The sequence below is a fragment of the Conger conger genome, chromosome 1 (genome assembly GCF_963514075.1).
Source record: "Conger conger chromosome 1, fConCon1.1, whole genome shotgun sequence".
NCBI classification, from domain to species: Eukaryota; Metazoa; Chordata; class Actinopteri; order Anguilliformes; family Congridae; genus Conger; species Conger conger.
In genome coordinates this window covers 23,235,990-23,258,494 of record NC_083760.1, presented here as the reverse complement: position 1 = coordinate 23,258,494, position 22,505 = coordinate 23,235,990, and the positions used below count along the sequence as shown (strand labels likewise).

The following is a 22,505-nucleotide window of genomic DNA, read 5'->3' as shown; positions in this document are numbered from 1 at the left end:
ACTACCAGATAGGTGGCAGATCTGAGCCAATTGAGCGGCACACTCGCGCTGGCGGGGACCTGCGTTCAAAGTTTTCGACCGTACCATAATGTCGACCAGAAGAGGAAATAATAGTAAAAATTATACTAAACAACTAAACAACAACAATGTATCGGAAAAATACAAATAACAGACTTTTTTTTCTTACGAGTTTCTAAAATAATATCATATTTCACTATTCAGTGGCGACACTAACGTATGATGTTAACCAAATAAAATGTTGGACGCCCCTTTAAATCTAGTGAAACGTGTGATGGTGAAGGCAAACAAGGAAGACATGAATCCACTGTTTACATGGAAAGTTTGATTTAGCGTATAGAGTCCTAGAGAAATTATAATGAATTGTTTATTGTCCTCGCATACTACGCTTTATTTTTCATAGTTTACAGACTCAGTTCTTCAAACATGATGCTGATATTGCGACAATATGTCAATTTTCCTGTAATGTTCTATGTCGGGCATTCTAGCTTCCACGCAAGATTATCAACATAACAGTGAGCTGGCTAACAGTTACATATCAAACAACGTTACGGATAATCTGGAACCCTTTCTTGCGTTGATATTTTCAGACTGGTTGTCTTGGTAATAGCTACTAAGAGGGAAAATAGGCTACCGCTGTTTCATTCGTTTCGATTGGCGATCGCCCCATTCATTGGTTGACAAGCTATTGAATTGACAGCATTAGCCTGCTAACATTATCTGTATGCCATACATTCAATTAATTTAGTAAAACTGAGAGACTAACTGTACGATATGACGTCGGCGGAGCGAAGTACCTGGCTGTTGACCGGCGCCACGGTCGCCTGCGTGGCGGCGCTTTATCTGCCGTGCGTACAGAGGGCTGTACCGGGAGGAGATTCAGGTAGTTACAATTGGCTATGCAATCGCTCCATCCTAATCTGGGCAACATGCAGTCTGCTTTACTGGTATTCTCTAGTCTCTATTGACGATACACCTAGCCTACATATCTAGACTGCACAATCATAGTTGCACTTTAGCTGACATTCTGCCAATGCTTTATTAGCCGTAGAAATTAGATTTGTGTCTATTTGCATGTATTTACATATGAGTGTATAGATTATTATTTTAAAGATGTAAACACTAGTAAACACGAATGTGTTAGTTTTTCCAAGCATTAATTTATACACTTTATATACACCTCAATACACCTAAATGTGAAGGTGTAATTTACTTTGCCATCATATTTCCTGTTGAAATAACTAGTTTATTGTCTATTAATCAGAGGTAACGGGTTCAGGTGCATGTTGGGGGGCATTTCATACTCCATTGTTATATTTATTTTATTATGTATGTATGTTTTTAAGTAGGTATCGATCAGGATTTGTAACTTGAATCTTGTAGGTTCAGATCCCCATTGGATAACTGCAGCTCTACCCTTGATTAAGGTATTTGATGTAGCATGCAGATATATCCAGCTGTATCAATAATGTAATCATGTACCCTCTAAATAGCCTTGTTTTTAGAATAACGTCATGAATAGGAAACCTTCTGAAACTTTTGTGTTGTATTTTTATGCATTATGAATAGTCTCTATTTTATGTTCTGTTAATTTCCTCTGTGGTTTTGATATAATTTAGGGCCCCATTCATTTCTTTAACATGTGTTTCCGATGATGGGTAGGTACCTGGCTGCACACTGTTTCACACCTGTTATGGCTGATTTCGCTAATCTGGTATTTGCTGCCACTTTAACAAATTTGAAAGCCCTCAATTTACAAGCTAATCCGCAGGGCCTATGGTGTGCCAGGAGCGAAGCTGTCTGAGGTGGACAGAGATTAGGAAAGGGGGGCTAGGGTGAGGAAGGGGCCCTGCCGTCCTCCCTGCCACTGCCTGGGCAGCACCACACCACCCTGGGGGCAGCAGAGTGTGGGAGTGGGGGTGCAAGCATTAAAAACTATTAAACAAAACAAAACAAAAACTGAAACAAACTGAGTATTAACACTAAATATAAAGTCAAAGAGAGGGCACCTTGACGGGTACTAATGCACTGTAGTGGTTCTAATCACTGTTCATTTGCTGTGAGGGTGTCCGGCATCCCTGTGTCTAGTCACCAACTGAAAAGTTGTATTCGAAGGGCTTTAGTAGACTCTATAATGGGTATTTCTAGAAGCACCTGTGATAGGCTATTACTGGTTTATGCGCCTGTCTGTCCTGAATTCCATGGCATATGGGAGCATGTAGCTGCATTTGTAATGCTGGCGGAAGTTTGGAAAGCAGCTTAAATTGGAAAGGTGGTTCTCCATTTTGGCTCTGACCTCAGCATATGAAGCAGGCCCTTAATTGTAATTGTGCATGCAGCTCTGTGAGTGAGATTTCTCGTCTGGAGCAGGAGCAGAGCCTGCGCTTTTGTTTGGGGAAATTGGTTTAGGTCAGACAGCGTGCAGATCCACAAGTGTGTATGTTACATGGATACCTTAATCTAATCATCTGTGTCCATTATCAGAAAATATAAGCAAGGAGTTGGCATCATGATGCAAAAATAAAGAGATTTTAGTAGGATTAGTGAAAATCTTCAGTTGTGGTTCCACGGTGGTTTGTTATGGTTATTTCTGCACAAAAGATGGTGTGCATTGCGTCACATGGACACAATTATATCAAATGGTAGTTTGGATGAATGTGCTGTTGAAACAAGTGAGTCCACATTGTAGTATTATCTGCAGAATAAAAAAAAACAAAAACATTTTTATTAGGGATGTGCATGACAGGATAAATTCATAATGAAATAGTTAATGCCTGTTAAGAATGAATATTTGACACCCCTCCACAATACAATAAAAACAATTCCAATTCTATTCCAATTAAAGAATTTTAAGTCCATAAATAATATAATAAAATAATATGTAAACAATCTGTATACTTACTCAAACTTGGTTTTTAATTGTAAATGACTAACTTAGAAACAACACAATGTAGGGACATACATGTAGTTAAAAAGCAAATATGAGGATGCATAACTTAAGCTTTGAATCCAGAATTGCACTGTTGATACCAACTAAGACAATTGTGAAATAAATGATATATGGCTCCTCCTCCAGAGAAATCCTACATTTTGGTTTTATCAGAAATTTTTATAGCTACATATGTTTTTTCCCTAGTGTCCAGTTGCTTAGCCATCATCTGCCTCTTAAATTTACCAATTTTCAGAGCAAGCGAGCTAGCTAAAAGTTTCTAATATTTGTGTCTGTAACTCTCAAAGAGTAGTGGTTAATTCTTAATGCCATTGTGTAATCAGTTTTTATTCATATGCTAGCAAGTGTATAATTGACAATCACATTGGAACTGTAAGCGTTTGGAACTGTCCATCAATACATACAAGTCCACTGTAATTTACTTGATTATTTACAAATTGTAAACTCTCCATTATGTGCAATGAATACTGTATATGTTCATTGTTTATTGTATTAGATAATATTGGTTTTGGCTCATTATGCCTTTTGTTTGAAAACTCATTCAAATTCCACCCCAACTACAGTAAATTAAATGCAAATCGACAAATGAATCCCCAGGTTTCTACTTTGAAAAAAACAATCAATTGCAATGAAAACAAAAATTCCACCAAAAACTCAAACTTGACACTTATCACAGATTTTTCACTGATCTTAAACCCACAATCCGACAGTTTTCTAAGGAGCAAAATGCAGTTATCTTGGGTATTTTGTCCAAGGTGGACAAAATGATACTGCCATGGAGCAACAGCATATAGAATTCATTACATGGAAAATGCATGTGCCAAAGTTACAAAATAGAATTTTCACAAACCTTACTGGTACTGACTGCAGTGTGTGATATCAAGATCCATACGCAACAACCCATCACCATGCAGTAGAAGTAAAACAATGTGTATGTGTTGCAATATTTTTACCAGTTACCTGATCAGTGTCCTTCTGGCCAGCAAGAAAGAGATAAATCATTAAATGCATACATGGCAAACGTTTAGTTTCTACATTTACATATTTTAATCATACATTAGCTAGCTCTGAACGGTCCTTGCTGGCATACCAAGTTAGTCACATGGTAAGCTCAGTACATGGCTATAGCTATGTTGTTTTGAATGGCATCTTCTTTTTTATGGATATTTTATAGTACTCAGCATGCTATCTTATCGTTTTTACTGTAGAAGCTTGTTTGATATATTTGGACATTGAGAAAGATAAACATGTATTCCACCCAAAGTTGTAAAAACTAGAGACTGCCAGGTTGCTACTATGGATATTAGTGGCATTTAAGTGCAAGAGCAAAAATGGTTGTATCCCTAATGGAAATCCAAAGCTAGCAATGTGATTATGATTTGCTGGTTAATCAGAATAATTCTGGCGGGCTTGTGGCTTCTCAGCATCGAAGTGCTCTGTTTTTGCTTGTGTGTGCAGACACCAGTGGCAAGTGCAAATCCATGACTCAATGTGGCTTTGGAATCTGAAATATGACAATGTAGACAAGTTATTCTTATTTAAGGTGAATATAAAAAACTGTCTTGATCTGTGGGGGTAAAACTGCCATGCGGAAGTTGTTTTGTTTTGTAATTTTACAAAATGTTAAGGATTTAAGAATTTTGAAAGTAGTTAAGTGTTCAACTCTGTAAAAAAAAAAAAAAAGTCTAATAAAATATAGATTATAATAATGATAATAATGTATTTTACAAGCCTTTCCAGTTTAATATTTTTTCCTTTTAGCACAAAGGTTTTCTCATTCTAATAATAAATGTCTTAGAAATATAGTTCTCGATACAAATGGCAAGTCATTTTCCTATTCTATTCCTTACTCATTACAATTTGAGATGATATTGGGGGAAAAAGCTTGCATGATTATTTTTTTGTAAATGGGAAATATTTTTTATAATAGCTGTTGATGATACAGAATGAATTTATCTGAATGGTATTGTTTGTATTTAATGTGAGGAAATATTCCGTTGGAGGTATTAAATGTGAAGTGATTTTATGGAGTTTAGCTCCTTCCCCAACAGACTAGTCTAGTTGCTATTTACACCACTGCCCTTGAAAATAATCCAGAAAGGGAACTTTATTGTATCCTTGAAAATTCAAGTTATCGCCACCACTTCTATATTTTCCCCAAGATAAATGAAATGTCAAGCTTTTAATAAGCTGCAGAATGGCAGTGTTTTCTCCGCCGTAACCTTTTGCCTTGGCGCATTCATAGCTCCTCGTGGTACGTGATTGGGCGCGAGAGACAGTGGAGCGCTCTTTTTCCCGCCGCCCTCTCCCTCACAGACTCCGCTTATTCTGCATTTCACCAGCGATTATCAAACGCGACGCATAATGCAGACGTTCTCAAGTAACTTTGCCTCGAAAGTGGAGATAACCGTGACAGAAAGTGAAGATTATGTTAATAGATATTTTCATTTATTTTTGTTATTATTATTTTGGAAATTACAATGAAGTGACAGGGGCAGCGTTCAGGGCCCCGTTGTGAATTAATGCGTTCATTATGCCCGGGCGATGTCGCGCTGGCGAGGAGCCGGCGGATTGCTCCCGTGTCAGGATTATCGTTGCGGAGATGATCATGTGTGGGGGAGAGCGATTAGGACCGGCGGTGCGGCGGGAGCCCCGCAAGCCTCTGACAGTTGAACTGGGGTGCAGCGCGCTCGCCATGCCTCCGATTTATCAAGCGCCCGCGTGTACCCTATTATTCCCATCCACGACAGATCTTTCACAATGTATTGGATTTAAATGTCAAAAATCCCACCCATTTGCATTATTATTAACATATTTATGTATTTAAGTTCAGTTTTAGACTAGTAAGGTTAAAGATGCAATTTCACATTAATCTGGGAAAAATCAATTTGTTCACTCTATGAAAATAAATGTTAAAAACTACTTTTTTTAGACAGCAAATGGACTTCACATTGATATTAGCTGATAGTAATTGCCCTGTAACCATAAGTAAATTTGTATTGACATCTTTAGGCAATTACTAAGTGCATAAACTTCGTAGTTTCCATGCATACATTCAACCCTAGTCATTTCAGTAGCTGATGCAGTAAATTATATAGCAATATATGGCTGTTAAACAGCAGTCTAGGTAATGGGCATTTAGTGTCCCTATGTAATGTGCTTTTACAGTGTACAGTACATTGACAGGTAAGTTTGGCTCTGGTGGGGGGGGTGGGGTAGGGGCTTACCCCCTCCTTCCTGCCCTCTCGTGCCGCGCTGTCTGCCAAAGTCCTGGCTTATGCCCTGTAAACGGACCGCAGGTGAACCACGTGTTTTCAGAAGTGGCCCTTTGAAAACCGGGCCTGAGAGCAGCAGGGGGGCCCCGTGTGGTGGGGTGGGGGGGTTTTTGGATACCCGGCCAGCCCATCCGGCAGTCTTTAGGGACGGAGCGGGATGCGGTCCCAATAGCGCCAGCCCAGCGCGGGTCTCGATTTCACGTCCTAATCTCTTTAGGTGTGATGCGCCGGGAGAGGCTGAGCGTGGCTCGCGGGGAGGCTGTTGTCTAGGAATGAGAGTGTGGAAATGGCGGGATTATGCGGGGGGACTGGCGCGGGCGCCCTGCTATCACAAAGACGCTTGGCTCTCGTACTCCCGCCCCGTACACTCCACATTTCCCCGCGCACGGCATCTCTTCGCCAATTTGACACTTGGCCCTTTTCTGTCCATTGTGCGGCACACCGGCCCTTTAAGAATGAATTTCCCTCTTTCCCATAAAGCGGCCCAGAAAAGAGCGTCTTTAGAATGCGTGCGAGCGGATGAGTGACAGCCGGAGACCGGGCTGTTGAAAATGTAGCGGCCACGACTCACTGCGCCGGACGCCTTCGCTTCTCCCGGGCGATACGGAACGGCGAAACGACTGAATGGCTCCGTTGAAATATGCTTTTCCGTTGAAAAACCTTATTAAACCGCTTCAAGAGGGAGCTCTTCCCGCACATAAATGGCCGTTTAGACGCGATAACATCGGGGGAAATCGCAGCGCTGCTAACGGAGCGGCCAGATTTTTCCGAGTTCTGCCGGCATGTATTCAATAAAAAGAGGGGTTTGTGGGAGAGATGGGTTCATGTCCTTTTCATGGGATGTAAAGTGCATGGGCAAATAGAATGGGTGTTTGTCAGCACCGGGCCACTTTTGACAGAATGAACCGTGTAACTGTACGGAACGGGCAGCGCGGAGCCGTGTACCTATGAATGATATTAAATGGAGTATTTAAACAGTTGGTGCTGAGTCTTCCCCTTTAATCCAAGGGGTCTATGCTATAATGTACAGTGTGGAATAGAATTGATGTGGGTTAAAGGGTGGTAAGGGAACTGCCTACTGGTGCAGCGGCACAGTTCAGTGGTGAATCGGCCAGCTTCTTCCTGTTTAGCCAGGTCCTCTGAGCCTGTTTCGGTCCTCTATTCAGGCCTCCTGTGTCCTCCCTATAGTACATGGATATTGGGGTGGGGCGCGTGCCCACAGAAATGTGGGAGGTGTGGGGACGTTAATGGGGGAGTTTCAGTGTCGATTGGGGAGTCGGGGAGCAAGGATTTCAGAGATGAGAGAGCTATGAGAAGGGTGTGTGTGTGGTGGAGTGGGGAGGGGGCTGTTTGTGTGTATGTGCGTGCGCATGTGTGTATGTGTGTGTTGACGTGTATTAGTGAGCGTGTGTGTGCGTTCATACTTTGTGTGTGCACGTGTGTGTTTGTGAGTATTAACGATCATGCCTGTGCAAGCATATGGATGTATGTGTGTGTGTGTGTGTGTGTGCATGAGGGTGTATGCATGTTCCTATATGCAAAGGGGGGTAAAAGGGGGGTAGGGGTAAATGGGGGGTGGGCATCAGGGGAACAGGGAGCGCTGGAGAGAGTGAGCTTGCCGCTTAGGAAATGTCACGCTGGGAAGATTTGCAGGTTTTGATCCGGGCAAATTAATGCAAAACCCCAGTGCAAGTATTTGTATGGGGAAAACTTTGGAGGGGACTCATCTCTTAATAGTAATTATTGGGTTTACATTAATTTCCCTCTCTATTTTCTTCCACAGGAGAGCTGATCACCGCTGCTTGCGAGCTGGGGGTAAGCATTAGCCGTATTGTTTAATCAATTCGCTCATTAACTCTTATAAGCATTAAGGAAGTTTAATTAAGCATGGGCAGAAAGCAGATTAATTTACTTTTAGGCTACAGGTTTTTTTTCCTATTTCTATACACTTATTTTACTAAGTTAGGAGTACAGAATGCTATAATTTACAACCCGTTTTTCAAATCCAATTAAAGTCAATGGTAAGGCGATGGCTTTTGTAGGCTTTGCCTTATGTACGGTATAAGGCTTATTATACCCCCCTCTTTTTTTTGTGTGTGTATGTGTAAGCCGCGAAGAATGAACTAAATCGGGTTAACAGTTCTAATAAGTTTTATTATTTAATAAAGTTTATTACGCCGCTGTGATCCTTTTAGGGAGGCTGTGGCGGTGTCAGTGCGCCAGTAATCCGGCCGTTAGTGCCGCAGTCCGTGTGGCCCGCCCGTCCGCTCGTCTGTGTCCCCCTGGGCTCGCCCAGCCTCCCCCGGCCCCGAACCGAGGGCCCGTCCCCCCCTCCCCCGCCCTGCCCCTCTCCGGGGTCCTCCACCAGCACGTCCCTGCTGCAAGACTGCGCCCCGCCCGTCTCCACCTGCCTGCCACGTCCCAAACGGCCTCTCTCTCTCTCTTTCTTTCCTCTCCTCTCTCCTCTCCCCTTCTCTGTCACCCTCTCTCGCTTTTCCTCTCGGTCTCTCCTTCTTTCTGTATCTTTCCCTCATTCTCACATTTCTCTTCCCTCTCTCCTTCTTTCTCTCTTCTTGCACTCTCACCTCTCCCTCTCCTTTCAGCCGCTCTCTCACTTGTGCACTTTTCCTCCCTCTCTCCTTCTTTCTGTCTCTCTCGCTCTCACTCTTCTCCCTCTCTCTTCTTTCTGTCTCTTTCTCTCACTCCCTCACTCCCTCTCTCTGGCTGCCCCGGTTCAGGCTCCGTGCCTCCACACGTGCAGCAGCGTCCCCTGGGCGTGCTCAGGTGGGTCCGCGCGGTCGTGTCAGCGTTACCACGGCGCTCACCTCTCGCCCCTCTTAACCCCCCCTCACCGCCCGTTCCCAGTCACAGGGCTCCATCAGCGCGGAGGACGGGTCCGTGCTTAATAAGGCGCTTTATCAGCCCTGCCAGGGCTTAGGGGCTAATTGCCGGGGTCCCCCGCGACCTCTCGCTGCGGCGGGCGGCACCGCTCCGGTCGAGCCATCACGCGGTCAGGGCACGGTCGTCTGCCGTCGCCCCCGCCGCCACCTAGCCCCGCCCCGCCCGCCGGCGTCAGAGGTGCCGCTCGGGCGCCGCGCTCGTCAGAGAGGCAGTAATTAAAATTACAGGCTTTTAATTACATCTGGCGCCCCGTCCTTTCATCCTCCCTCGCTCCGCCGCCATTCCTCCCTTTCATCATTCTCTCTCTGTCTCCCTGCTTTTCCTGTCCCTTTGTCCTTCTCCTTCTCTCTCGCTCCCACCCGCCCCTGGTCCTCTCTCTGGGACCAGCGGCTGTTTTCGGTTTTCACTTCCATCGCCCTCTCTCTGTCCGTCTTCCCTTTCCGAGCTGGTATCTGCGGGTTTTGGAGGTGGAATCTCATTCAGGACTGTCAGTGATAGAGGCTTATGCTCATTATTAGTGAAATTCTATCCTCTTAATGTAATGTAGATCGTTCTGTAGTGTCCGGGGTAATTATTCATAAACAATTGACTATGAACATACGAAAAATATGAATATGAATATTTTTGTATTTTGAATAACTCAAAAAAGATGTATCTTGATGCTGAATGCACATCAGAATGAACCATTTTATTTTGCAATACAGAGTACAGCATATCACTTTAATTGTTTTACAGTCCAGTAACACATGTAAAATATTAAAAGCAAACAGTTTGGCTGATGGATCCTCCTCAGTACTAAATTATATTGAATGCAATGCTATGCAAAGCTTGTAGGAAGTGTATCTCTCACATTAGAATCAGTCCTTAACTTGTAAATGCAAATGTTTCTAGTGTTTTAATATCATTTTGATGAACCTGCCAAACTGCTTGAATACAAACAAATTTGCATTTCAGTTAAGGTTAAGGAACATTTTCTGATTGGACCCAAGCCTCAGTCTTATTACAGAAACTTGATATAAAAGGATTTCATTTTTTTATGTATGCATGAATGAATGCATTGCACACATTGAGGGATTACTTGTAAACATTTTGCCAAAATAATTTTTCACTAAATGTTTTGGCAAAATAATATTCCACAAATTATTTTTGGTTCAGAACTGATTTAAAAATATTAATGCTATGACTTTGACAAGGAGACAATCCAATATTATATTTGACTATATACATGTCTTTATTCTACCCACAAAAAAAAAAAATCTTTTTGTGAATCTGGAAATTAAGCGGTCTCAAAAACCTATCTTGACAGCCTTCGACAGCCCCCTTCCGTAAGGCTATTGGGCAGAATTAACAATGTAGCATTGCGAAATTAGTGCTGTGGAATTAGCATCTGAAAATGAGCATTTCGCTTCTCAACAGTCTCCAGGCATCTCATAAATAGCAGCCTGTGCGTTTGGCAACTGGATTTCATAGCAGGTTATACAGTCCTCCAGCGACACGAAGCAGAAAACACCTCCTCATGTGCTAACTCTCCAACAATCTTTTCCAGTCAGCCCACTGTGTACCAGAATAATCACAATTAGTAATTTAATGATTAAAAATTATGTGCGTTTGCAAGCCAATTCATGGAACAGTGCTCATGTCCTAAGGCTTGGCTCGTCAAATATTGCTTTGTGTTAAATATCTGTTTTATTCAGCAGTATTCAAGATTCTGTGATGGTAATACGTTGATATCAGAATATGTAACAGAATTTTTGAATGCCATTACACATTATGTAATTATTATATAACATTATTATGTAAAGTTACATGGTATTGTGGATGACGAAAAACTGATATTTACGGCACTTTACAATTTCAATTGTGAGTTGGTATAAAATAAAATAGTCTTTGTCTTCTCTGTTGGTTTCAGTGTTCATGCTTCCCTACTGTTTTTGTGGCAATTCTCATAAAACGGCAACTTTTTTACATGATAAATATGATCTGTAGGCTGTTTTGTAGCAATTCTCATAAAACTGCAACTTTTGTACATGGTAAATATGATCATCCGTGTGACGGCTTTGCAGTGTGCAGAGGGCTTCTATGGAGATAAACTGGCTGAACTGGTCTCCTATAATGCAGTGCTGTGAATACTTGCAGTTTGTGCTAAAGAGATTATATCTGTTGCTATGCACCAAGCGCCTCACACGTTTGGCCTAGAAAAGACTTCTAGATGTTGTTGTTCCTTCCATTGTGTGAATTTTCTATTCTTATCCAGCCAGTTAAGCCAGTATTTTGGTGGATTGCACCCCACTCCCGATTGTTCTCTCACTAATTAATCGCTGCTTATTAAGCTTAATTACCCTCTTATTTCCTCATGTGTCCAACCAGAGTAGGCGACAGTCGCATTTCGTATATCAGCTGAATTACAGTTTACAAAACCTGGCCTCCAAAATGCAGGAAAATTGCTGCGTCCTAGGTTTTAAACCAGAATGTGCATACATAAGAATAAAAAAGATGTATAAATACACACAGTTGGTTGCAGGTTAGCAATTTCAAGAATATTCCTATGGGAGACTTAAACCTCCCTGCTCATCATGTTTGTGTAAGTATGCCATATGTATGTATGGCTTTTAATGATGACAAAACAGGGGTCGTATTTGCGCACAGTGTGTTTATGCTTTGAATTTAGAAAGCGTGTTTTCCCTTCTCGGTCTAATAGCATGACATAAATGGGGATTTAGAAAAGTCACAAAACAGGCAGACCAGTTCACCATTCAGTCCATGGCTGGCAGTATTGTACCTTGCTGTTTGCAAATAGCTTTTCCAACTTATAAATGTGATGGACTTTGTGTTTTCATGTATAACTGCTTGAATCGTATATAAATTTTGATACAGTGGCGGTCCCTCTAACTGAAATGACTGGGCCCTGTGTCCCTCTGCACCCTTCAGGTGGCCCATCCCCCCGGCTACCCCCTGTTCACCCTCCTGTCCCACGCGGCAATGGTTCTGCTGCCTTTCCAGTCCTCAGCCTACAGCGTCAACCTGCTGTGCGGCCTGCTGGGAGCGCTGGCGAGCGGGGCACTCTGCTTCACTGTCTGCAGGTACTCCATTTTGTGGGCTGAAGGCATGATAAGTGCACCGCTGATGTTTACTTGAAATGGCTGGAAAGATAGAGTCTGAGCTTTTCTAAATAATGCCTACTGGAACCATTAATTTCTCAATTGTTCCAGTCGGCATTGTACAGTTATATCCAATTAAGCAATTAAGTGCTTTTAAGAATGGATAGCTAATCTTGGCTCTGGAGATTCATGCTCTGGGAGATTTCCAGCCGTTCATTCAGAATGGTTAGGAGTTATATTGATTTGGTCAGAGCAGCGATTAGGCCAATGTGCTGTGTGAGTGCACAGGTGGGCCCAACGCCCCTGGGACAGCTGACCTCTGTGACCAGGATCTGCCAGGATGAAACAAAATCCCATCAGAAGACAAGGAAGAAATTTGTGGTGTCGGGCTGCTGGTGTCGCTGTCAGCCTGTGGGGGCTCTCTTTCCCAATGCAAGCTGGGACGCGTCAGGGGACCCCTGGCGCAGGTGGGGGGGCGGCGGGGGCGGGGGGGTGGTTTTTGAATCTGTTACAGTTATCTCCTGAGGGCCATGACCCTGAATTCACAACTCAATTTCCTGCTAATCCCCCCACGACCTGGAAGTTATTTATCCAGTTAACCTTCCTGCTCTGCAAGGTGGAAGGTCAGGGACCAGGCAAACGTAGGAGGGGGAATACTCTATACTATTGACATGGTGCTATCAGCGCGTCCCCGGATGCACAAAGACTGAATGCACTTAATCAGCCTCTCTAAATTAAAATATACAGTCCGTCACTGGCTCCCGTTACACGTGGTCTGTTACCGCATTGGTGAAGCACAGCTCTCGTAAAGAGTACATCCTGCTTCTATCTATTGGGGCTTAGTTTGTAATCTAGTATAATTGGTGAACATCAATTTCTGTGGAGTGTTTGTTCTCTGTGTTCCTCCAGCTGCCAGTGTTGCCATGCCCTAGGCCCGGACTAACCTCTACTCTCTGACCTCCACCCTTTCTGTTGCCTCGCCCGTCCGCACGCTCAGAAACTCTGCCGACTCTCCCTTTGAAGGATTAGCTTGAATATTGGGATGGTGTGGCCCTGGTCCACTATCCAGCACACTGGACATCTGTCAGCGAGGCTGGTCGTACTGAATGATGGGTTTTCTAAACACATTCTCATTAGCACCTTATTGTGTGAGAAAGATTTTGACTCTATGTTTTGCGCTAGCTACAATGTATCTTCTTGGCTTTAAAAAGCCTGCCTGATTGTTCCTGGTGAAAACCAGATTGAAGTAAGGTGCATTGCTGGGTATGCGAAACATTAATAAATGGGCTTTTATGGTTAAATTATTTGATGTTTGGAACATATTAAGTGCTTTTGAGGTGATAAGCATGAGGTGATCAAAGCACTGGTTTGCAGCCCTTAGGGAGTCGTACACATCCATTGTTCCGTCGAGAAAGACTTCTTAAGGGTGACAAATCAGTGGTGTAAAATTTGTTGACTGATGTTTGTAAAAAGGCACAGAGTTTAGTTTATTGAAGGACGTCTGTTAAGACAGAACACTGTTGTAATGTTGGGTTATAGCCGTCCACTCCACTGCTGTGGATGGATTGCTCTGTGTTTTCTGGGTGCTGTTGAAATGGTTGCCATCGAGTTGTCCCTGACTTGTGGATGCGCCCCTGATCCCCTGTTTTATATTCATGGGCCAGGTCAACACTCCCTACCAGCCCTGGCTGTTTGCTCATAGCACCCCTGGTGTGTGTGTCCCAGCCCTGCCCCCCATCAAGCAGGCCCTCAGTCCTGCTTCAGTGAGATCTCTAATCTGTGCATGCCGACTCTGAGGCTGATAGGGGGTCCACATGGTCCTCTGAGTCTGATGGGATATCTATATGTTCCTCTGAGGCTGATAGGGGGTCTACGTGCTTCTCTGAGGCTGATAGGGGGTCTGCATGTTCCTCTGAAGCTGATAGGGGGTCTGCATGTTCCTCTGAAGCTGATAGGATGTCTACATGCTCATCTGAGGGAGGCTGATAGGATGTCTACATGCTCATCTGAGGCTGATAGGATGTCTACATGCTCATCTGAGGCTGATAGGATGTCTACATGCTCATCTGAAGCTGATAGGACGTCTACATGCTCATCGGAGGGAGGCTGATAAGATGTCTACATGCTCATCTGAGGCTGATAGGATGTCTACATGCTCATCTGAAGCTGATAGGGGGTCTACATGCTCATCTGAAGCTGATAGGGGGTCTACATGCTCATCGGAGGCTGATAGGAAGTCTACATGCTCATCTGAAGCTGATAGGACGTCTACATGCTCATCTGAAGCTGATAGGGGGTCTACATGCTCATCTGAGGCTGATATGGCAGGATCGCCTCCCTGCCCAAACGCTGAGAGGTACTGGGTGTTTGGACACTCAAACCCAACAAAGGCCAAAGGCCCCCTGTTCCATTATCACGCAGAGATCCCTCACGGAGTGGCATAATGAGTGTTTGTGTTTGTGCTGGGGTGCTTATATGTGTATGTATGCATGTGCCTGTATGTATGCATATAGGGTGTGAATTATGAAGAAAACAGATGGGGGAAATAGGGGGTGTGGGTGAAGTGGGGGAACCGTCAAGCAGGGGGCAACGTGAGCAGTTTGCACCCTGTGTGTATGACTGCTGTATAACACATTCTGTCTTCTTCAACTATCTATATTTTGTAACACATGTGTTTGCATTGACATTATCATTGTCCACAAGAATGGAAATCTTGATCCCAGAGCATTCCAGAATCTGTATATATTGTTGCACTTTGTTTCTCCCAGAATTTCGTAAGGTTGAGTAATAATCCAAAACTGTCGATAAATCACAAAAAACACTAACTGGAACTGCCAAAAAATGGCAAAAATCACACGACGTCTGACACCTGTAACTTCTGTGGCTAACACCCTGCCTTAATATTAGTTTCTCTTTGAATACGGGTATAATAAAATTTCCATCTGCCCAGGTTCCATCACATCTTTTCATATGTTGCTGCATTATGAAATTCAGTAGACGGTAACAAAATGAAAGAGTCATATTACTGACTATGTGTGTGGTTGAATGGCTGAACGTCCACTTAATTTTGGTGCCTGGCGGGTAACAGTCTGTCCTGAGTGCGTGTGCGAGGCCTGTTCCCCTGGCAGCTGTTGTGAGCCGTGGCCATTTCCTGTGAACGGCAGGGCGGTGGGCTGGGGGTCGGGGGTCAGGGTCCTCGTCAGGGGAGGATGGGCGCGAGAGAGGAAGCGCTCGCCATGGCGACTGGCCCCGAGCCCGGGGCTGCGGCCACGGCACCGCCTTTCGGGAGACGCAGGCCTGAGAACCGGCCGTCACCGTGCTGCCGATGGGAACGTCTCCCGTAGCAATGCCGCGGCAACGCTGGGAGGGGCCGCACCTAATCAGATTATTGGGGCAGGCATGGGGTGGGCTTTTCTCTCTCAGTCTCACGGCTGTGGTACTGTGTAGGGCATCCCTACTACCTGCAACAGTGCTACGGACAGGTGATGGATTGAGGGATCATTATGATGGATTGAGGGATCATTCATTGCACTTTTGAATTTTTAGGAAGAAAACCTTCATTTTTGGGGCTCTCGTGAGCCATGGAGGAGGACAGGTTTTTAGTTTAAACATGCAGTCACACCCTTTAAGCTCTTAAATACAAGGAGGTTTTTTACTCTATGTTTATGACGGTAAAAAGTGAACATGCAGAATTGTGCCATTATCTCCCTGAGGTCAGCCTGGGTCAGTGGCTTCAGACAAACTGGCAGACAGGGGACGCCAAGGTAGAGAGGGGATCAGGGAAATGGAACTGGGGTAGTTCCGGAATGGCGCTCTCCCTACTCTGTTATTGGCACGTGGGTCCCAGGTGCTCTGGCCATGCCTGGCTGGACTACTGCAGTGGCATACCATCCCACAGCAGGGGGCTCTGCCCACCAGACCTGTCTCCAGACTGCCGCTGGCACTGACCGCTTCCCCTGCATCCCCTCCACCGGCTGGTGGAAGAAATACCTGGTGTGTCCAGCCTTTTGCGGCCTAGTCCCTTCCACCTTGATAAAAGGCCGGTCCAAAACGTTCGGTCTCTGCCGTCGAAGGACCTCCCTCATAACATTCCTCCAAGGCTGGCCACTCCCAAGAAAAAACGTGGCCCTGGTGGACGGCTGGTTGGTGGGAGAGCGGGTAGGAAACGCAGAGCTGCAGGGCGGAAGCCGTCGACACTTTCCACTTGCGACGGCGCGGTTACATAAGGGGTGCACTAACGAGGCGGGCCTAACGCTGTGCCAGTCCCGCACCCGCACGCGGCTCATCTGCCAGGAGCCTGCCTGCGTGGAGCAGCTGATATCTCAGTGGACCGGAGCCCTGGACTCAGGCCAGTCTCCCACCCCCCCCCAACCAAACGCAACCCGCGCTCCTTATAAGGGCTCAGACCATATGGTCCCCACAGGACCAACGTCCTCACAAACCCCTCTGCAGACAAGCTGCAGCTCTCCTTCAGGCGGATTGTGGGACAGAGGAACTTTATGGGGACATTTTGAAAGGTGTGTGTGTGTGTGTGTGCATGATTGAGTGGATGCTTATGTGTATATGTGTCATTGTGTGATAGATGGAGGTTGGTGGTAGTTGGGAAGACATGAGATTATGTTTCTGTGTGGAGACTCCTACCCATCTAAGCAAAACTACAGGAAATTTGAATACAATTAACTTACATTATTAATAGAGACATGTTTTGGCAAGGCATTTCTTGGGTGCTTTCTTAAATACATTGTGTGAAAAGGATTAATTATACACATTGGAAAACCACAAGACATTTTTGACATCTAATGAGAATAATGATATGTCTCAGGAACTGTGTCAGACAACTTAACAAAACTCAGCTGCATGCAGCAAGAAAGGATTTATAATTCAAAACATTAATTTTTCTTACATTGATGTACTGCATCGGTTAAATACACTGCTTGCTTCATTTAGACCACATGTAAGGTATTCTTACTTGTATTACAGGTAACAGTTTGCAACTGTTAATGGCCAGAAATATAGCCAGACAATACTTTAAGCATTGTCTGTGCAGGTCACTATTTTTACGGTATCATCTAGCAGATCATTCATGCTTGTTGGTACCTCTTGAGTTTGTTGCAGTACACCTGCAGCAAATCCCTCAAAGTTTGGTTGCAGAGTTGAAAATCCCAGTACAGGTGATAAAGTCTTCCTGATTGTCTCCCATCCCACATTTAAAAAAGGAGGCTGTTGAATTGTAGGCCTCAAAGCCACAGAACAGGGCAGCTGTACCGAAAACATCCCGTGTACAGTTACCCTCCCCATGTCTATGTCTGTGGTCCCTGTCATGCCGGGCTCTGCTCCTGTACACTACAGCATGACCAATGGTGCCCCCAGGACCCATCCCACAATGCAGTGTAACAGATTTTTAATGAAGATGTTATTTGCTCATTACTGAATTTTGGGGTGTTACGGCGCGATGCGGCACACCACTGCAGCTAATATTCTTTTTCCGCCCGCAGGCTGGAGATATTCTTTTTCCGCACCGGCCGTGAATATTACATCCCCTTTTCACCACACAGTGTTTTAATGAGAGTCGCCAGCCAAGCAGCGGATCAGACTTGGCAATTATAATTTGCCCAGAATGACTTAATAGAGTGTATAGAGAACTCCTATATATCAGCGCTGCCTAATGACTTTGTCTGGGTGGAGGCGAAATTAGAAATAGTAATAATGGCAATCTGTGAATTGGGTAAACACAGGATTTTTTTTTGTTAGGTGCAGATTAAGATGGCATTCTTGTACAAATTGTCATGCGAGTGAGTGCATTGTTTGAGCAGGGATGGGATTGTGGTGATTAATTCAGCTGCACGCTGAATGCCTCTCGCAGGCTGAGAGGGACCTGCGCCTGTCTTTATCCTGCTCCTCTGCGGGGGCCTTGTCCTCTCAGGCTGTGGGCTGCAGATGCTGACCCCGCAGGAGTGTGCAGTTTACACACTTTCTCACAAAGAAGTACTAACACAAACACACACACACACACCTAAGTCGACCCATAAGCACACATACATATACGCAGTATTTTTATATACTGGCCCATTTGGATACAGTTGTTCACACTCACATACACATACATGCATACATTGAGCTCCATAATGTTTGGGTAATAGATATTTTTTCTCGATTTGGTTCTGTATTCCACAATTTTAGATTTGTAATCAAACAATGTAAAGGGCAGCATAGTGTTTGGGACAAATGACTTGACAGGTGTTTCTGATTAGTCAGGTGTGTATCAGTCAGGTGTGTATATTGGCTTTTGCTTGCTGTTTGAGCCTGTTATTGGTATTTGTCAACACAAGGACCTGAGTTGTGCCAGCCAAAAAAGCCATTATGAGGCTGAGAAATAAGAAAAAAGGCATAGGCTAAACCATGGGCTTACTAAAATCCTGCTGCTTGGAACATCATTAAGAAGAAAGAGAGCACTGATGGGCTCAATTATTGCAAAGAGCCATGGTAGGCCAAGGAAGCCCTCTGCAGTTGATGACTGAGAATTTTCACCATATTGAAGAAAAACCACCAAAAACTTTGGAGACACTCTTCACGAGGCAGGTGTGCACTTGTCAGCGAGTGTCTGCAGAAGACACAAATGGAACTACAGGGGTTACACTGCAAGATGCAAACCACTAGTTTGCTGAAAAAACATGAAAAACATGGTCAGGTTACAGTATGCTAAGAAGTACCTAAAAGAGCCTGCAGAGCTCTGGAAAAAGGTCTTGTGAATGCATGAGACCAATATTGACTTATATCAATATATACTTATAATTTTGAGGCCAAAACTGCCCAAGATCGGAAGCACCACCCTCGTCTGTGAAACATGGTGGTGGGGGTCTTAGAGTTTGGGCATGTATCTGAGCTCCTGGCTCAGCTGTCTTCAGTGATGTTGTAAGTGCTGATAGCAGCAGCAGAATTAATTCTGAAGTGTACAGAAGCGGATACATGTTATCTGCTCAAGTTCAAGCAAGTGCCTCCAAACTCATTGGAGGCTAATTAATATTTTACTATTAACAAACTCATTAATATTATTATAACATAGGGGAAATTACAAAAGTGACAAGAGGCAGCTTAGGTAACCATTTCAAACTGAAACTTTATTTTCTGTGCACACCATGACAATGTCGGTGCTGCTACTCTGGAACTCTTGCGTACAGAACGTCATTCAAGTTATCACATCCCTCCGCCTATAGTGGAAGGCTAAATCCTATTAAGTTCTCCTTGCTTTAGAGGGCCGGGGAAGATGAGCCACTCCTTCATCTTCTTGAGTAGGAGTGTTTGCAGTCATTTGAAAATCAGCAGGAGCTTGTTGCACCTCTGGCAGTGTGTTGGCTTATGGTGCTTGTCTCCATCCTCGTTCCCACTATAGGATGTGGACCTTTCAGCCTGACCTCGGCGGTAGGTGGTGCAGATTCCTTTCTCACCAGAAGGTGCTCTACATAGTGCCTCAGCACTGTGCCTGCAGCCTCTACCCTGTAAGGGATGGGACCAGTACAGGAAACCACCTCACCTGGAATACATTTGGAGGTTTTAGAGTAAGTCCCTTCTTTTCCTGACTGGGCGTTCAAATATGAGTACCGCTGATGACCTTCCTCACGTGAGGTGTCGAGCAGTATACTTCCAGGAATCTGGAGATCCATGTTTTGGGGATCCTCAGTTTGCCTCAGTGGATCCTCCACTAACCCATTTGTGGAAGGTTGGTGGGGGCTGAGGTGAAGTGTAGGATGCAATTTGATGAGTGAAAAGCTTTAAACTCTTAACCAGTAAATATTGCCGTATTGTCAAAGACAACTGTATAGGGAAGGCTGTGAATGGAGAACTCTCTCTGAGGTGTTTAATTGTCGTCACTGAGTTTGCGGTTTAAACTTGGAAAAGCTCTAGCTATTTAGCGTGAGCGGCAACGGCAATGAGGAACATCACCCCTAGAAAGGGGCCAACATAATCAATATGGATCTGCGTCTATAGCTTGCTGGGCCATTTCTGGGGCCTGACATGGCTCAGGCAGTAATAGCAGTCGTCGGGCAGTCGGAGGGTTGCCGGTTCAATCCCCTGCCCGGGCTGTGTCGAAGTGTCCCTGAGCAAGACACCTAACCCCCAAATGCTCCTGACGACCTGGTCGGTGCCTTGCATGGCAGCCAATCGTCGTCGGTGTGTAAGTGTGTGTATGAATGGGTGAATGAGAAGCATCAATTGTACAGTGCTTTGGATAAAGGCACTATATAAATGCCAACCATTTACCATTTGATCTGGGGCCTTTCATACCTGTTGATGTGTTTCACAAGCTCTCACTTGTTCTTCAATTGCACCATCCACTCCTGGCCATCACATGTGAGCCCACACTGTTACTTTCATTCTTCAGATCCCCAGACATGGTTTGTGAGGTACTTCCAGCAATATTTGGTAGTGGTGCCCTGGGGAGGCACCACTACCCTTAAGCCCGAGGGAATTATGCTGTCCTCCATCCTCAACTCCTGACTCCTCTGGAAGGATGTCTGCAAATCCTCTGCTGGACTGCGGTCAGGCCATCCCTCATTGATAAACTGACCAACCTTGAGAGAATGGGATCCCTCTAGTTCAGTTCTTCAACTGTTGAGCATCTATTGGAGCTGTCTGTAGTTTCAGTATGCAGACCACCTCGGGGGGGGCTATAGCGTCGTATCCGTGAGTGGCAGCCTGCCGCACAGGGACCCGACCTGTAGGCCAATTGGTATTGCATGAGGGCCCATCATTGTAGTTGACCAGGGATAGATGGTTGGATACTTTTCTGCTCACCAAGGAGACCAAGCAACGGTTTGTGGTCAGTTTGGATTGTATAGCTGCATCCATATAGGCAGGAACCAACCATAGTAATCATGCCCAGGTAAGCTAGGAGCTCACCAACATCTTAGAGGTTCAGGGCTTCCTTGAATGCCTTAACCTTCGCATCAAGAGGCTGCAGTCCATCAGCTGAGACTCGGTAGCCCAGATACTCCACTACTCATGTGCTTCTCGTCTGAGGCCCCAGTCAACAAGACATCGTTGAGACACTACGGTGTGGCCAGTTCCTGCCAAGAGGCTCTCCATCATCCTCTGAAGAGCAGCTGCTTATGCTGGAATGACCCCTTGTGGGTGTTAATGGTGACCAGCTTGCATGATTCCTCACCACTGTTTTATCACCAGCTGTTGGTGATAGGTAATTCTGAGAACAGCTGCCCTCCTGAAAGATTGGTGAAGAGTGCTTCTGTGCATGGGATGGGATAATGCTCAAGCCAAGCTCTAACATGAGCAGTTAATTTGGAGTCCCCAAGTTCTGATGGAGCCGTCTGGCTTGAGAACTGGAACAATGGGGGCAGCCCACTCTGAATAGGTAACAGGCTTGATTATCCCAGCTGCTTGAATCTTTTCTTCATTATGGTGAAAATTCTTTGGTCATCAATTGAGGTATTCCCAGGCTTCTGTGAGAGTAGCCTCTTTGCAAATACTCACCATTTCTTCTGAATGATGTTCCAAACAGTTTATTTTGGAAAAGCCTATTGTTTAGCCTATGTCACTGGCTGTTTTTGTTTTATTTCTCAGCCTCATAATGGCTCCCTTGACTGTCATTGGAACAACTCTGGGCCTCATGTTGACAAATGCCAATAACAGACTCAATAACAGAGAAGCTGCTGAGAAGTCAGCCATCCAATTACCTTTGGTCCCCTAAAATGTTGAGGACTTTGTATAAAAAGGGATGTGATTCCTAAACGCATCACCCAATATAGATATAAATACCCTCAAAGTAAAGGGGATGGTCTGCACTTTCACATCACATTTATTGTTCCTTTTCAAATCCAACGTGTTGGACCACAGAGCCAGAAGAACAGAAATTGTATCAATTGTCCAAATACATACGGAGTGCACTGTACATATTCACGGGTACACTGGCATGCATATGTAAATATACATACTGGCATGTGAGACATTTTCTGCTCCCCACACAGGCCTGTCAAATGAGAAATTCCAAAGACCATATTGAAAATGCTTCCGTTATGAGTTGCTTTGTGAGCCTGGAATCTCAGACCCCTCTGTTCTATTGTTTCTATGAACTGGTTAAATTTGCTGGAATTCCTCTACAGAGCCCTACTGGGACAATGGCACAAACGCCATACTGAGGTCAGTTTTTTTGTTTTTGTTTTTGGAAGGGGGGGGGGGTTATGTCAGTTTTGCGGTGAAGGGTTTGGATGGTTTCAGCAGTGATGGTATGTCCCCCCTGGACTGCAACAG

The 22,505-nt window shown here is 44.6% G+C and overlaps 1 protein-coding gene across 1 annotated transcript in view; it reads left to right on the top strand.

Annotated features, from left to right (window-relative positions):
- Positions 1–315: 315 nt before the first annotated feature.
- Positions 316–22,505, top strand: part of tmem260 (transmembrane protein 260) — a 36,709-nt gene continuing 14,519 nt past the window's right edge. Inside the window, exons 1-3 of the mRNA XM_061258268.1 lie at positions 316–901; positions 8,027–8,058; positions 12,073–12,224. Of these exons, the coding sequence (XP_061114252.1) occupies positions 793–901; positions 8,027–8,058; positions 12,073–12,224 (293 nt within the window). The 5' untranslated portion in view covers positions 316–792. The remainder of the gene's footprint in view (positions 902–8,026; positions 8,059–12,072; positions 12,225–22,505) is intronic.